Source organism: Barbus barbus (genome assembly GCF_936440315.1).
Source record: "Barbus barbus genome assembly, chromosome: 18".
Taxonomy (NCBI): Eukaryota; Metazoa; Chordata; class Actinopteri; order Cypriniformes; family Cyprinidae; genus Barbus; species Barbus barbus.
In genome coordinates, this window is record NC_136746.1 from 30847548 (window position 1) to 30865029 (window position 17482).

The following is a 17482-nucleotide window of genomic DNA, read 5'->3' on the forward strand; positions in this document are numbered from 1 at the left end:
AGAAAATTCTGTCAGTTGCTGGTAACCATTGAAGTAAATTGGCTAGCAGCAACTGTTTGGTTCCCAACATCCTTAAAATAACTTGTTTTGTGTTCAAAAGAAAAAAAGAGAAACTCACAAAGGTTTGAGGGCGAGTAAATAACAGAATTTTCATATTTGGGTGAACTGTCCCTTTAAGAGAGATGTGAACCAGGGCCCGTATTCACAAAACATTTTATCTTAGCATTAAGAGTTCTCCTAAAGTTTTTATCTAAGAGTTGTTTTCTCTTAAATCGGCGAGTTATGAGCTACCTTTAGCTTTAAGATGTTTTGTGAATACGGGCCCTGGTTTGTTATCAGTATACAATAAAGTACATACTGGCAGAATGCTTTGTAAATGTCTTTTATCGTTCTCCATTTCCTATTGTTATTATTGTAAAGTGTTCTAGCCCTTTTAACAAACCACATGGTGGAAAATATTAACCGCTCCTTCTGCATCAGACACCACCTAGGAATCAGCTAAAACAACCAGCAGTTCCTGTGAATTTCTTCTTAAGAAATGCACAAAGAAAAGAAAAATCAACACTCCCATATTTCACTTCCAGTAAAGGACCAGCACTGCTGCATCTTTAACAAAACAAACTCCTATAGGACAACCATTCAGACATATGAAAATAAAATAAAGTTTCTGCAGAGTTTTTGTTTTTTTAAGTCAAATTCAAGACCTTTTTAAGACATGCAAACAAAATTAATACCGCAAGCAATCAAAATATTGTGCAAATACTAATAAAATCTTCAAGTTAAGTGTGTTGAATAATGTTCTTTTCGTGATGGGGTCTTCAGAGAGAAAATATGAGAGTTTACATTGATTTCAAAGCCAGATATTGTTTATTGTGTAACCAAAACAACAGCCAGGGAGAAAATAATTTTAAAAAATCCTTATGCATAAATTAACAAGTCAGAAATTCACCAGGACTCTTGTTTTGAGATGTTTATGCTTTACAATTTTTTTTTTCCCATTTCAGTCAATATCAATAATTATCACGATAAATGTCAAATTTTTATTTCTTTCAAGTTTAAAGGCAGATTTTTGCTCCAATGTGAAAGTTGTAAAAACCAGACGGTTAATTGTAGTTTTAAACTATTCTTTATGGTCAGAACATGACACTTCATTTGAATTCTTTACACTTTTCCAGTCATTTTACCTCAACAAAATAAATATCCAAATACAAAAAAATAATTTCTTAGATCTGCATGTTCTAATGAGTAATATTGTTTCAAATCAAGAAACAGGTTTGTGTTGCCTGATAATATTAATAATATTAAAAAAAATGTCTCTTAGAAATACACATCTGATAGTAGCTTGAGTTAGCATGCAGATTTAGATTTGTGTTCATTATCAAATTCAGTAATCTCTGTAAAAATTGTAGCAATCTCATTTTTATATGGTGAAATTTAATTATTCCGACGTTTTTTTTTTAACCATAATTAATTACATTTAGATCATTATAAATCACAGTTAAAACCACAAATATAGCACTTCAATTAGGGGTGTGCGATATATCATCTGCAATAATATCGTAATTGTTGTTTTAATGATGTGCAATTTGACAATATTGATTATTTTGCAAAAAAAAAAAAAAAAAAAAACACCTATGGAGTACATGCATACATTAGCCTACGTGGTGATGAATGAAGCGGGTTAAACAGAGCAGGTGCACATTTAGAGAGTGTTCTTTCACTGCATGATTCGGTCTATTAAAATGCATTAAGAATAATCACAATTCAAGATATGGGAGCAGAAAATGTATATTTACAAATGTGATATTTTATCACTTGCCTGTTTTTGCTCCATTTCACCGACAAAAAATTATTCCAAACAGCTACAGCACTGTTTTGCATCTCTGAGCAACCACCTACTGGCGGTTTTAATTTCACATTTAAAGTCTATTTTCATTTTTAAAATCATTTTAAATATCAGTATTCAATGTTTTATGTTTAAAATGTCAAAATATTATGCATTTGTAACTGGTTAAAGCACTCCATGTCCCTCTGAGCTGCATTAAATAGTGTGTAAATACATCTAAATGCCACTTCAGATGCAACTTGTGCAAAGATTCATTTTGAGGAGTCTGGTTTCATTTGTTTGATAACAGCCTAAATGTGTATTATCTTAATTGACTGATTAAATGTAACAATTTGACTCAAAAGATGTACACTTTTAGAAAAAAAATAGCTTTATTAAAAGGTAAAAATCAAGTTAAATTTAAATGAAAAGATTAATTAAATCACTGATGTGGACTGACCACACAGAATATGAACAATATCAAAAACTGCAGCTGTCCACGGTAGTCAGATATCAGCACAATAACACACTCAGCAAAATATCGTCTAATTATCATTATCGAAAAAAAAAAAAAAGGAAAAAAAAAATAGAGATATCCTTTTTTTTTTTTTCCCCTCTCAATAAATCGCACACCACTAACCTCAATACCATGGTAAAAATGTAATGTGGCTTCTAGGTATTTGTATGAAAAACAGTAGTCTAGACACATTTTGTCTAAAAACAAACGCTTAATCACAAAAAAAATACTGTAATTATATTCCATTACTCCTCATTCAATACATTTAACACGTCTACATTAATAATATAATAAAATTCAACACGAACACCCACATTTCTGACACAATGCCATGATGCAGTTTGTTCTACACTAGGGCTGGGCGATATGTCAAAAATATATTATCGATAATTGCCGTAAAAAATAATCGCGATATCCGATAATATCGTCTACCCAAGCTCCACCTCCACCACGCCCCGCCCCAGCCGAGACAACATTGCCGACATGCACCATAAACACAGTTCAGTTTGGTCTTAATTATTGCCACATTAAAGTTTCGTTTTTACTTTTCCATAGTTTGTGTTTAAACTAACAGAAAACATTAGCTTTACTGTGTTGCTAATAATTTCCATTCTGTTCTTATCAAGTTTGAAAAGAATTTTGTTTTTTGAGGAGAACTGTTGAGGAAAAATAATAGAACCCAATTTTAAGTTCATCATGGTGAAGTTGGACATGATAAATGCATGTTGATGTCTTTAATAAATGCCTCCATTCATTCATTAATTTAATATCTTGAATAAAATATGCCTATTTTCCGATGTCTCTCTTTCTTTTTGGCACTGTGTAGACATTTCATGATGGTAAGTATAATGTCCTTGAATACAACAATTGTTGCGTTGTTTTAAAACTTGTAGTCAAGCTATAACGTAGGCTGTTTGATATTTATCATGTATGACTAAAATCACGCAGGGATTAAAAACGAATTCTGAGCAAAACGTTGAGGGTTTTTTTTCTTTTCCGGTAGCCTAGTTCAGAGGTCTCTTTTGGTCCGTTTTTAACTAAATAAAAATAACTACTTTTTATTTAGAAGCGGGGTAATTTTTAAATTTTAATTTTTATAATTTTTGTTTTATTATTCAAAATACAATGCCCACAATATAATTTTCAGTGTTGGGCTGCCGAAACTCCGAACGCGTGCATGCTGAGATAGGCCTAGGCAGATCAAAATAGAATAGGTCTATACCCTAAATAAGGATAAATAGGATTGGAACGCATCTCCAAAATCGCATACACAGATGCACGTTGCCATTATGGTAGTCAGCGCTGAAAAACGACAAATAAAATATAAACCGAGGTTACAAAAGTGATTCAGTCAAGATCAGTGAGGGATTTTCTTTTCTTTTGTTCTTTGATTAACATTAATGACTGGCGGCTGCTGTCAATGCACGGATCCAATGCACCCTTGTATTCTCTCTCAACTCTTTAAGTTCACTTAAGACATAACCGATTGTATTTATGGGATATTTTGATATCATTCTGTGTGTATTTGTCCATTCAAATGTGTAAGAATGCGCGAAAGAGAGCTGAGTCCAATGTTCGTGTATATAAGAGGCGGCGTGTGTGTGTGTGTGTGTGTGTGTGTGTGTGTGTGTGTATGTATGTGTGTGCGCGTGCGTGCGTGCAGCACGGAAAACAGCGCCCGAGTGCAGAAGCCAGTTCTATTTCTTTGTCTTCTTGTAGTTGAATCTTTTGAAATCACAATAAATGCGCATACAGAAATCGAGAAGCAGAATCGAAATTTAATTTTATAACAGGTAATTCGGTTCCTGACCTTCCATCTGATCTGATTTCATAAATTGGAATAGCTTTTCGATTCCCAACCCTCCTACTAAATTATTTAATTATTGCATGCAAAAAGACCTGTATGGTGACTATGGGGTCATGTAAAATTATAATTTTTTGTGTTTGCAATTTACTAGGTTTATCATTCGTCTTTTTTTTTCTTGATAATCGCCTTTTACCTGACTGTTGACATCGACATCGCGATACTTACAAGACATGGTCGATATACGATAATATCGTCATATCGCCCAGCCCTATTCTACACAGGGGTTATATTGGGAGTTGATATGTGGGGGGGCTCTGTGGTGCACGTGTGTATGCAAAGCCTACAAAATCAACTGACAAATTGTAAAATATAATAAGTTGAGAGAGCCCTCTGTTATGAACACTAAAAGATGCTGCCAGTGTGCAAAGCTACATCTGTCTGCAGGATTTTTACAATCAAATTTAAGACTTTAAGACTTTTTTTTAAGACCTGCAAAAATTAATTTAAAAATAAAAATGAATACCATATGAGCAGGTTAGGGCAATGTTTATGGTAACATATTCAACTGTAAAAACATGATTTAATTACAGTTGAGATACAGGATTCACAAAAACAAAAAACAGATCTAAAATCATAAACCTCATATTTCAGTCTTTAAACATTTTTTTTTAAGAAAAGAGACTAGCCAGAAGTATAAATGCTTATATTAATTTAAAACAAGAGTTATATGGGTGGATGGGGCCCAATTTAACCCCTGGTACTACAGTAAATCTGGTAAATGATGGAGATTTGAACTCAAGCGCTGGATCTCACAGCGCTGTTTATACTTATTCTGAACTCCTCAGTGAGTAACACATCTGCTCTAGTGAAGCTCACACCGCTGCTTGAACTTTGACCCAAGCGGATAAACGCTCTGAGTGCCGCGCTTCAAATGACTAGCGCTCTTTTGTTCCGTCTTTGCATCATAAACATTATATCAAACTTTTATCAAACTCTTGTTATCGTTTATCGAGGAACTTTATATTGCTTGATAATTATCGCTATCGATTTATCACCTAGCCCCATTATAATATAAAAAAAATTCATAAATCACGAGATTATATCGTCTGCGATTTGTTTGTGTAGCTTCTCAGTGAACTATGGCTCTCTGTAGTAAATGCTGCTGCATCTGAAAGCACGTGAAAATACCACATTTAATAACATGTTTTTACGCCAAACTCACTTCATAATAAATAAATATATATATCTCAAGACAACCTGATCACAAAAGAAAGGCTGGAACATAATACTGGACAGTCATTATCAAGTCTATTAGCTCTGTTTCTAGAAATCTCTGTGTTTCTCTCCACACAGCCCACACACGGCTCAGAGGAACATTGGTGGTGACTGTAATTCCCAAAGCCACTTCAGATAATGGCTCGTGCTCATTTACGATGCAACTCACGATAATGTAAAATCCATTATCAATAATCGTAGTAGCTCAACAGATACGCTCGGAGACAAGAGGATCCTTATTCTTCAATCAGCTCCTGCTTTAGAAAATCTCATTTTATGATTCTGAGCACAAAACTCATGAAAACAGCATCTTCAGCTCATGTGCGCTCGGCCTCGATTGATAAAAACACTCATCACAGACTGAACGACCCTCAGATCTAAAAATACGATCACGCTACAGTCATACTCTGAATGACACGGAGAATAACAACACAAGCACGTGCAGAATGAATGGAAAGATGTCTGACAAATAGAGCATGCAAATGTCACACAACACAGATGAACTCTGATAACTCAGTTATTTATAACAGGAATCTCATAATGACTGATCTAGATGGGTTTTGTGGATAAACAGCATTATGAAGTACATTTTTTTTTCTTCATTTTTAATGAATTATTTTTTTACAGAGCAGTACAGTATTCCTCTGCAGGCATACAAACACAAATGTCATACACATGCAAACTTGTTTCGTTTGGAATATTCTAGTCTAGCTACTCTAACAAGTGTCACATCTCCACTGATGACACATTTGGATTTTTCTGAAAGAATCTCGTGTAACCAGTTTTCTCTAAAAATATCCTTTAATTAATGATACACTTAACTTCCTGAACTGAGTCACCATGTTTTTTTGTTTTTTTTTACATCTGTACATCTGAAACGAGACGCCACACAAGCAGACAGAAATAATGAGCTATCGAGAGGAAAGCTGGGTATGAAGTGAAGAACCGGCCTTTCTACTAACGTTCTCGTTAAGTTGCGGAAATGTTAATGATTTTTGAACGTTCAAAACACTTCTTCTTGGTCATGCAAACATTCCATTTTATCATTTTGCAAATATTATGGGAACGTTACTTTTGCATGTTTTCTGAACATTCCGAAAAACAGGAAACATTTAAAAAAACGTTACCTGAACATCCAAATAAAGTGTTTTGGAAAAACATTATGATGTATAAATCATGTTTTTGTGCTAATGTTTTGAGCACATTATTAACGTCCAGATAAGTTTGCACAAATGCTCCATTAATGTTACCAAGCGAACATTTGTTTCGTAACTTTGAGAGAACCTTTCCAGAACATCCCCTGTTAGCTGGGACGGCATTACAGAATAACCACTGAACTTTCTGATCAGACATATAATCAATAAGGTGTCATTAAATGATAGGTTTATCTTCTTACTGTTCCAGCAACATTTAGCAAAACTTCGCCATCACATGCATCCTACACAGAAAAGAAAATCCCAGAATGCACAGCAGCCAGCTTGGTGAAAAAAATATGGAAAGATGGTGGACACAGCAAGAGAAATGTTGAATGTTGCATGGGGAAAAGATTATTAAAATTAATTAACATGCTAACATTTTTATTTGCCGACAACACGTTAACTCAAAGCTTGGTTTAACATTTGAAAATTTAAATATCAATATTGTAATTTTACAGTAAAATTAAATAATTTTATTACAGTATTTACTTTACAACATTACAATAGCTTTATTTTTGTCTAATATTTTTATTTCATAATAATAACAACAAGAAAAATCACTTCAAATATTTATTATTATTATTATTATTATTATTATTATTATTATTATTATTATTATTATTATTATTATTATTATTATTATTATTATTATTATTATTATAGCCATATTTAATTGGTCAAAATCAATGTGAAACTCTAGTGGAAAGAAAGTTGATTCTTGTAAAAACTAAAGTATGAACTCCCAATTTTTTTTTCCCCCAAAATTGTTCAGGACTTTACACTTCAGAGTAAAGAGTAATTTTTCAGCTTTTTAAATTTTATTTTTATTTTCTATCTACATGCAATTGCCAACAAAATCACTCCATTAACTCTAAAATGATTTATTATTTCCAAACATAACTATCCAAGTCACCAGTTAAAAAACTGGGAGGAAGGTGTGTATGAACACGAGTCTTATCTGGTGATGGTAATTGTTGACACTGGCTCGCTGCTTTATTTGTGCTCAGCTGCTGGGTTCTAATAACAGAACCGATGCAGCAGTGATGATATCAGGTGGCTTCATTTGGAAATGTTATCCTATGTAAGATGATAAGAAGAGATAATAGCTCTGCTTCAGATCCTAGTGAGCTGTTTACATTGTAGAGCAGTGTGGAATAAAATGATACTGTGATATTTTGTGATTTACATATTGTGATATAAAACAAAGGAATTTTTTAACTGGTGACTTGGATAGCTATGTTTGGAAATAATAAATAATTTTAGAGTTAGTGGAGTGATTTTGTTGGCAATTGCATGTAGATAGAAAATAAAATTTAAAAAGCTGAAAAATTACTCTTTACTCTGAAGTGTAAAGTCCTGAACAATTTTGGGGAAAAAAAAAATTGGGAGTTCATACTTGTTTAGTTTTTACAAGAATCAACTTTCTTTCCACTAGAGTTTCACATTGATTTTGACCAATTAAATATGGCTATTATAATAATAATAATAATAATAATAATAATAAATATTTGAAGTGATTTTTCTTGTTATTATTATGAAATAAAAATATTAGACAAAAATAAAGATATTGTAATGTTGTAAAGTAAATACTGTAATAAAATTATTTAATTTTACTGTAAAATTACAATATTGATATTTAAATTTTCAAATGTTAAACCAAGCTTTGATTTAACGTGTTGTCGGCAAATAAAAATGTTAGCATGTTAATTAATTTTAATAATCTTTTCCCCATGCAACATTCAACATTTCTCTTGCTGTGTCCACCATCTTTCCATATTTTTTTCACCAAGCTGGCTGCTGTGCATTCTGGGATTGTCTTTTCTGTGTAGGATGCATGTGATGGCGAAGTTTTGCTAAATGTTGCTGGAACAGTAAGAAGATAAACCTATCATTTAATGACACCTTATTGATTATATGTCTGATCAGAAAATTCAGTGGTTATTCTGTAATGCCGTCCCAGCTAACAGGGGATGTTCTGGAAAGGTTCTCTCAAAGTTACGAAACAAATGTTCGCTTGGTAACATTAATGGAGCATTTGTGCAAACTTATCTGGACGTTAATAATGTGCTCAAAACATTAGCACAAAAACATGATTTATACATCATAATGTTTTTCCAAAACACTTTATTTGGATGTTCATGTAACGTTTTTTAAATGTTTCCTGTTTTTCGGAATGTTCAGAAAACATGCAAAAGTAACGTTCCCATAATATTTGCAAAATGATAAAATGGAATGTTTGCATGACCAAGAAGAAATGTTTTCAAAACGCTTAAATGTTTTGAACGTTCAAAAATCATTAACATTTCCGCAACTTAACGAGAACGTTAGTAGAAAGGCCGGTTCTTCACTTCATACCCAGCTTTCCTCTCGATAGCTCATTATTTCTGTCTGCTTGTGTGGCGTCTCGTTTCAGATGTACAGATGTAAAAAAAAACAAAAAAACATGGTGACTCAGTTCAGGAAGTTAAGTGTATCATTAATTAAAGGATATTTTTAGAGAAAACTGGTTACACAAGATTCTTTCAGAAAAATCCAAATGTGTCATCAGTAGGGCTGGGTATCGTTCAAAATTTTTCGATATCGATACCTTGAGTTCGATACCGGTTCCTGAACGATACTTTTTTCGATACCATTAATAAGATTACATCATCTTAAAAAACTATTTTTTTTAGCTTGTTGATATTTATACAGACTCAAAGCCTCATCTCCTGAGCCACTGCACATAGGAACAAAATATATCCAACACAATAAATTAGAGATCGACCGATATATCGATTTACCGATATTTTTCCCGATATTTAAGCATTTTTCCATAATCGAATATCGGTTTTGTAATATCGGATTCCCCGATAAACACCGCAATCTTGTGGACGTTTTCAGAATTGCGCACAGGATCGCAATTGCAGCGCATCTGAGGGGAGACGAGACAGCAACGGCGTGCAGGTACTTGATTTGCTGTAGTTAGTAAACTATTTAATATTACAGGCATTAATGCACAAATTAGATGTATTACATAAATGCCTGATGTATAGTTTATGCAACTTGGCTCTAAGAAATATGATAAATAAGATACTCTGTCAAGCCCTGTCCCTATAAAGATAGGCTATAACTTTGCCTGAAATAACACAGCCATGAATTAGCACATGGTGGAAATAAAAGCGCTGAATTTAATTCTCTCTGTGGTCTATTAGTCTCGTGAAGTCGGAGTCACATAGATAATCCGTCAAGTCCTCTCCCAATAAAGACGTAACTTTGCATGAATTAAATAATACAGCCATGAATGATTGCATGTTGGAAAGAAAAGCATTGAATGTAATTCTCTCTCTGTCGTCTATATGCTCATCATTAGTCTCGTGAAGCCGCTTTCATATTGCAGTTCACTCAGCGGGTTGATGCTCAAGAAATGCTCAGCACGGACACCGCATGTAACTTAACAATATTCACTTTTTTGAAGCACCCTAAATTGTATTAACACTTACTATATAACCATTATTTTGTTTATAAACATCTAAATTAATACAACTCTATGGAAATTAATTATTTATTATCTCCGCGATCGATGGCAGTTTGAGTAGCCTATAGTTCTGTGTAAATGCAGATAAACCGCGCTGTCAGCAGCATAATTTAGAGCATGCCAGTTGAGAAATGCAATAAAATACAATGCTTGTTATATTCCAATATTCCAGAGAATATTATTCCGTGAATTAACTTTATCCAGTGAATTATTCTTCACTCTTTATCCTATTAAACAGCTTATAAACCTACTAAAACTGTAGTTAAAAATGAAGTTGATATGACTCCTTTCCTTTATTTTCTCCATTTGAAAACATTAGACTTTCTATGTTCATTTTGCTTACTGCTAATATTAGTGTTGCTGCTAAAGCTTTTTATAAATAAAATGTTTTTTATTGTTGTAATACGAAGATTAAATTGAACATGACAGGGCTCTAGACTGCGACCAAAATGGTAATTGTTTGCGAGTTAAAATTTGACGTGGTCGCATTTGTACGAGTGCCTGGTCTGCGCTGCTCCAAAGCGTCTGCTTCATACAGCGCGTGCTGCCAGCCGCAGCACATTATAGCAGGAGTCAGATTCCACTGATCACGTGAAGAGAGATGCTTTCAGCCGAGCGCTTAGTGGGTAGAGCCTGGTTTATACCCGCCGCGTCAGCACGAGCGTGAAGGTGCGCGTCGCGGATGGAGCGCAACGGATGGATTTGTTTTCAAACTAAAGTAAAAGACCGCTTCTTAAACCAGAGAAGGTGAACGTGGTGGTATTCTTGTAGAAAAAACATGCAAGTCCTGTCAGCTACAGCCAGTTTAGTTTTACTTTTCTTTTTGTTTTCGTTTTGAGAAGCTTGTTATCTTTGCTGTTTACCTCACGTTATGCTATGGAGGCTTTCCTTAATTAAAAAAAATATATATATATTAATATTTATTTGCTTCCTCAGAGTTTGCTAAACATTCTGTAATATACTAGGTATATAGTACAGCATGTGGTGTGTCCTGCCATGCCTCGTCTTATTCGTTTTTGTTGATAAATGTTATGTAAGAGTTTGTCATTGTCAACGTACTGTTTTATTGTTGTTGCGCTTTTTAATTAAGAATAACAATGAATCCATCTTTTGTTTTAGTCTTAAAAAGTGAAAGGTGTATAGATATAAGCAAAACAGACAATTATCTTTTCTTGTAAAATGTGACACCAAGATCGCAAATTTGAAAGTAAAAAGCGCACGAAAAAAGGAATTCCTGTTCACAAAATTTAAATCACAAATAATACAGATGAAAAAGAACGAGTTGAATGTTGAACACTTTCGTTACCATATAACTATAAACTATGATAAAAGTTCATCAGCATGCATTGATTAATCAAATGTCGTAGCAAAAACAAAAAACAAATTGCAACCAAATTATGTGCTCGTGCGCAAAAGTGAGATCAGTGGGAAGAATGAGTCTAGAGCCCTGCATGAAAGACTGCTAATTCTCAAAACATTTTTTGTTAAGATGACTGAAAGGAGGAAAAACCAAAGTGAAGTATGGACTTACTTCACGCAGTCATTTATTTACTTTATAACAGTAAATAAATATCGGTTCTGCATATCGGTTATCGGGCACATAGACATGCAAATAATTGGTATCGGTTATAAAAAAATCAATATCGGTCGATCACTACAATAAATAAATAATTTTAATAAAGTTCAAATTGTTTTCAGTTTACACATCTGTTAGGCTACGTTTACATTAGTGCGTGTTCATTTTAAAACACATCATCATTTCTAGGTTGTTAAAGACTTCAAGAAATTTTAAATCTTCATCCACTTTCATAAGTGGGTGTTTTATTTTCTTTCACCACATGTTTTATTGTTATTAAATTCTGGTGTAGTATGTCTAATTATTTGAATGCATAAAAACAACTAAGTTTATTTAAATTTATTCTTAAAATAGCCTTATGAAATGTTTTATTTTTCCTCAGAAATTCTGTGTTCTGTATCTGGTTTTCAAATGAAGACAAAACATTAATTTAATTTATCTTTAAATTATTGAAAATCAAAGTTTATTTATTTTGGCAAACAAAGGGGGGTTACTATTAAAATTAAAACATGGAATAACTGTGACTTGACGGGTTGCCTGGAATACCTTTACAGTTCTGTGTGTATATGATTTGACGCTAGTTTTCGTCAAATCAAACGGTAAAATGCTCATGAAGTGAGTCTCAGAGCAGTTCTGGAGATGTTGTTCATGTGTTTATGTCCTCATTTAGTGAGACGGCAGACGCTGAAATCACCGCGAGCGTCACGCGCGCTTCAGTCTGTGTAGTAAACAAACTGCACGATATAGAGAGCAGACTGCTCCGTGCGCTTTCGAATCGCTCTCGCGGATCAAACACTGATCAATCAGCGCCGCGCCGCTTCTAGTCAAACACACCTAGTGCTTCAGGATTATTGGCTCACTGACGGTGATGAGATTAACCCCTTAGGTATCGAAATTTGGTACCGAACAACAAGACGTTTTTCGATACTCGGTGGTATCGAGGCAATTCGGTCGGTGCCTAAAAAGTATCGAACTCGATACCCAGCCCTAGTCATCAGTGGAGATGTGACACTTGTTAGAGTAGCTAGACTAGAATATTCCAAACGAAACAAGTTTGCATGTGTATGACATTTGTGTTTGTATGCCTGCAGAGGAATACTGTACTGCTCTGTAAAAAAATAATAATAATTAATTCATTAAAAATGAAGAAAAAAAAAAAAAAAAAAAAAATGTACTTCATAATGCTGTTTATCCACAAAACCCATCTAGATCAGTCATTATGAGATTCCTGTTATAAATAACTGAGTTATCAGGGTTCATCTGTGTTGTGTGACATTTGCATGCTCTATTTGTCAGACATCTTTCCATTCATTCTGCACGTGCTTGTGTTGTTATTCTCCGTGTCATTCAGAGTATGACTGTAGCGTGATCGTATTTTTAGATCTGAGGGTCGTTCAGTCTGTGATGAGTGTTTTTATCAATCGAGGCCGAGCGCACATGAGCTGAAGATGCTGTTTTCATGAGTTTTGTGCTCAGAATCATAAAATGAGATTTTCTAAAGCAGGAGCTGATTGAAGAATAAGGATCCTCTTGTCTCCGAGCGTATCTGTTGAGCTACTACGATTATTGATAATGGATTTTACATTATCGTGAGTTGCATCGTAAATGAGCACGAGCCATTATCTGAAGTGGCTTTGGGAATTACAGTCACCACCAATGTTCCTCTGAGCCGTGTGTGGGCTGTGTGGAGAGAAACACAGAGATTTCTAGAAACAGAGCTAATAGACTTGATAATGACTGTCCAGTATTATGTTCCAGCCTTTCTTTTGTGATCAGGTTGTCTTGAGAGAGATATATATATTTATTTATTATGAAGTGAGTTTGGCGTAAAAACATGTTATTAAATGTGGTATTTTCACGTGCTTTCAGATGCAGCAGCATTTACTACAGAGAGCCATAGTTCACTGAGAAGCTACACAAACAAATCGCAGACGATATAATCTCGCGATTTATGAATGTTTTTATATTATAATAGGGCTAGGTGATAAATCGATAGCGATAATTATCAAGCAATATAAAGTTCCTCGATAAACGATAACAAGAGCATTAAGATGATTTTAACTAAAATACATTGAGTCCATAATCCATAAGAACGCTTCCTCCAGTGAAAAAGTGCATCTGCTGTTGTCTCTCACATCAAAATCCAGACACATATTTGTTTAGAGCTGCTTTGGACTGTTTTAAACGGTGCTTGATCTGTGCAGATTTCTCTCCTGATTCAGACCAGAACACTTTATCACTGGAGGAAGAGTTATTATGGATTATGGACTCAATGTATTTTAGTTAAAATCATCTTAATGCTGGATTTGTTTTAGCTTTAGTCTTCTCCAGATGTTAACTGATGGACTGGAGTGATGTGGATTATTGTGATGTTTTTATCAGCTGTTTGGACTCTCATTCTGACGGCACCCATTCACTGCAGAGCATCCATTGCTGAGACACTGATACAGAGACACATTTATACAAACCTGATGAAGAAACTTGATTGTGGGGTGAAATGTGCCCACTATAGCTACTCTGATCTCAATGACCTCACACTTTCCAAACCCTATTTGCACACATTGTGATATTAAACCACATTTATGTGCGTAATCTCGGTACCTGTGCGGTCTGGTCGATCCGCCTGGACACCAGCCAGACCAGATGATTTCCATAAAGGGAAGTCATTTATGTATCCTGAAGAGCATATGCCATCCTATAGCTCCATTACGGCTTTTCATGTCTCCCATCTTCCCAGAAGCACTTCAGGAGCATCTGATCAGGAAGAAACCAGGGGGAAATGCCTACAGTAGATGACTTCAACCGCTTTATAACAGCACTTGCCAAAGACCATGAAAGCCGTCCAGCCCTAAACACCTCATCTTGTGATTGCTGACAAAGGCGTCATTTACTTCATTCACGTAACTTGGAAAAATCCTTGCATTTGTGGCTCGCGCGGCACAAAAGGCCCATTGAGGGACGAGACGTCTGAACATGTTAAATATTTAGGTGCAATTGTGCATGCAGGACTCTATAAGCGGCACGCTGGTTTTGGCCGCGCTCTCGTGTAAAACAAGTAATGGATAAACAGCGATATTCATAAGACAGCAGTTCAGAGGTCAAGACAGGCCAACTATTTATAACTCTAAAGATAGTACGGGACAGTTCCTCTTCACATGCGTAAGAAAACAGTAAGAGCTCTTCGCAATCAAATAAACAGATCTGGCCTAAACTTCTCACAGTGTAAACGACAAAGAATTACAGCCCAAGACCTGACTGTGAAGTACTGGCACGTTTACAGACAAGCAAGCATTTGAATATCTTTAATGGTTCAGATAACTTAAGCACCAGGAACTCATTTGCTTAAACCCCATCTCACCCTGATCTACCACAGGTTTGCGTAATCATTTCCATAGAGCAGGTGAGATTTCTATTAAGCCACAGAATCAGGAGTGATTATGAGCTCTAGTTTTACAGCTTTTTTACAGTTTGAGAAGGACAGAAGAGTAAATATGACTGATGGTCACAGATCCGCTTGTGTGGCGTATGAGAGCATTCTTTCACCACATGATATCCGACGGCCCCAGAGTGGCATTTCACACATATTAGTGCACAAGGAGTTATTCTTGATCAAAAAAGTTGTGTAACACGGTCTCTAACATTAAACAAGGCTCTCGCACCCTTTGGCCCTCTTATTTACAAGAAATTTTCTTTTAGGATTACCGGATAAGGAGTTTGAATGGTATCGCACTCACAACAGAATATACACCGTTTAAAAAAAAAAAACTAAGTGCCAGGATATTATCCATTAATTTTACAGACATTTCCATCGACCTAAAAGATTCACAATACAAGGGGAAAAAAATCAACACCGAAAAATCTAAATACTGATATTGTGCTTTATTTTTACAGATTTTTTTTAGAGTGTGCATTGTAATAATAATAGTAATAATATTAAATAATATATTATTCTGGTTGTCATTTATAATAATAATTAATTAAATAACCAATGTATATATATATATATATATATATATATATATATATATATATATATATATATATATATATATATATATTTTTTTTTTTTTTTTTTCTCCCCTCTCTTCATTAATTGTCTTTAGGAGAAAACCTTATATATTTTTCTATTTACAAACAAAAATAATGTCATGGACTTGAGAGACAGGCTATTTTCCAGCATATACTCACTGTTTGTCAGTTAAGAGGCGTGTTATCCAGTAACTAGTACAGTTTAACCAAACACTGGCCCTTAAACTGCTAATTAATCTATCAATCAGACTGATCAATACAGCATCAGACTCTGTTGGGAAACAGAGTGGAAACTTTCCATTTGAGATTTTAAATATAGAATCTAAATATAGATTCAGAGCACATAATTATTATTATACCACATATGCTGACATACTTAACACAAACAAAGTCATCCCAATTTGAGAGACGCATTTACTAACATCTAACTCACTATCTGACCGTTAAGTTAGGCGTGTTATCCAGTAACTAGTCCAGTTTAACCAGCCACCGGCACGGATCTGAATATTATAACCCGCCATCAATCAATCAGCCTGATCAGCTTCAGAAACCGTTATAACCGTTCAACTCTGAGGAGAAACGGTTTAATTCATCAAGTACTCTCATTAATCTCCACACTTTACCTCAGATTACTGCAGCAGGATCACATGAAGTGCACTAATGAGGAGAAAAGAGGAGTAGCTAATTAGTAATAAAGCTGGACTTACATCTTCAAACAGAGATCCAACGTTAGCGGTGACCAGCAGGATTCCCGCGCCCTGCGCTGCCAGCTTCATCCCCGACATCATTAATTAGCTGCCGGGCCGGACTAATGAGCTAATTTGAGCTGCTTCTGATTCTGGAGTCGAGCAATGGTTCGTGGGGTTAACTAAACGCTGCGGGTTCGAGTCTCGATCAGCTGGGCTCCTGCATACTGCGCGTCTAGTAACTACGCGAAATCAGAGCGCGCTGCGTACTCAACGCGTCGGGCTTCACTTCTCCGCCGTCTCCGCCATGATTTGAAGAGTTCCCCGGTTTAATCCGCGGCGAGCGCCGGTCTGCGGAGCGCGTTTCGCTGGCGTTCGGTTCGCATTGCTCGCGTTTGTTGAGGGAGGACACGCCGCTGCTGGAGAGAGTCCTGCGCTGCGCTGACGTCACGGAGCCAATGGGAAAACGCGGCTCTTAAAGGGGCGACGCGTTACTGGTGTTGCCGCTTTAAGAGCTATATGTTTCCATTGGCTTAGTGACAGCGAGGGGTTTCAAAAGGGCAACATAGCGGTGCCCCTTTAAGAACCGTGACACTGTGTGTGTGTGTGTGTGTGTGTGTGAGAGAGAGAGAGAGTGTGAGTGTGTGTGTGTGCGTGTGCGTGTGTGTGTGTGTAATAAAGCATTAAACTGATCAAAATAGACCGTAATGTTTAAGGCTACAAGAGATTTTTATTTTAAATAAATGGTGTTCTTCAAACTTTCTGTTCAACAGAGAATCCTGAAATGATATCCTGATATCCACAATATTAATCAATTTTATTCATTAATATTCCACAAAACAAATTAAGCAGCAACACTGATAATAAATGTTAATTGACCATCAAAACAGCATATTAGAATATTTTATTTACTAAGCCTATAAAATAATAAATAAATGAATGTAACAATGAGAAAATAAATAAAAGAATAAATGGCTTGCTAAAACAATTTCTTTTCATTAAATATAGTTCTGATACTATTTTTGTATGACCTTTCCCCCCTTTATTTGTTATTTCC

General features: G+C 35.1%; 1 protein-coding gene across 2 annotated transcripts in view; it reads right to left on the reverse strand.

The window, feature by feature from the left end:
* inpp5a (inositol polyphosphate-5-phosphatase A) overlaps positions 1–16876 on the reverse strand; it is a 187527-nt gene extending 170651 nt beyond the window's left edge. For both annotated transcript variants that reach the window (XM_079439461.1, XM_079439462.1), the window contains exon 1: positions 16447–16876. In XM_079439461.1, coding sequence (XP_079295587.1) covers positions 16447–16527 — 81 coding nt within the window. In that variant the 5' untranslated portion in view covers positions 16528–16876. The remainder of the gene's footprint in view (positions 1–16446) is intronic.
* Positions 16877–17482: the final 606 nt, after the last annotated feature.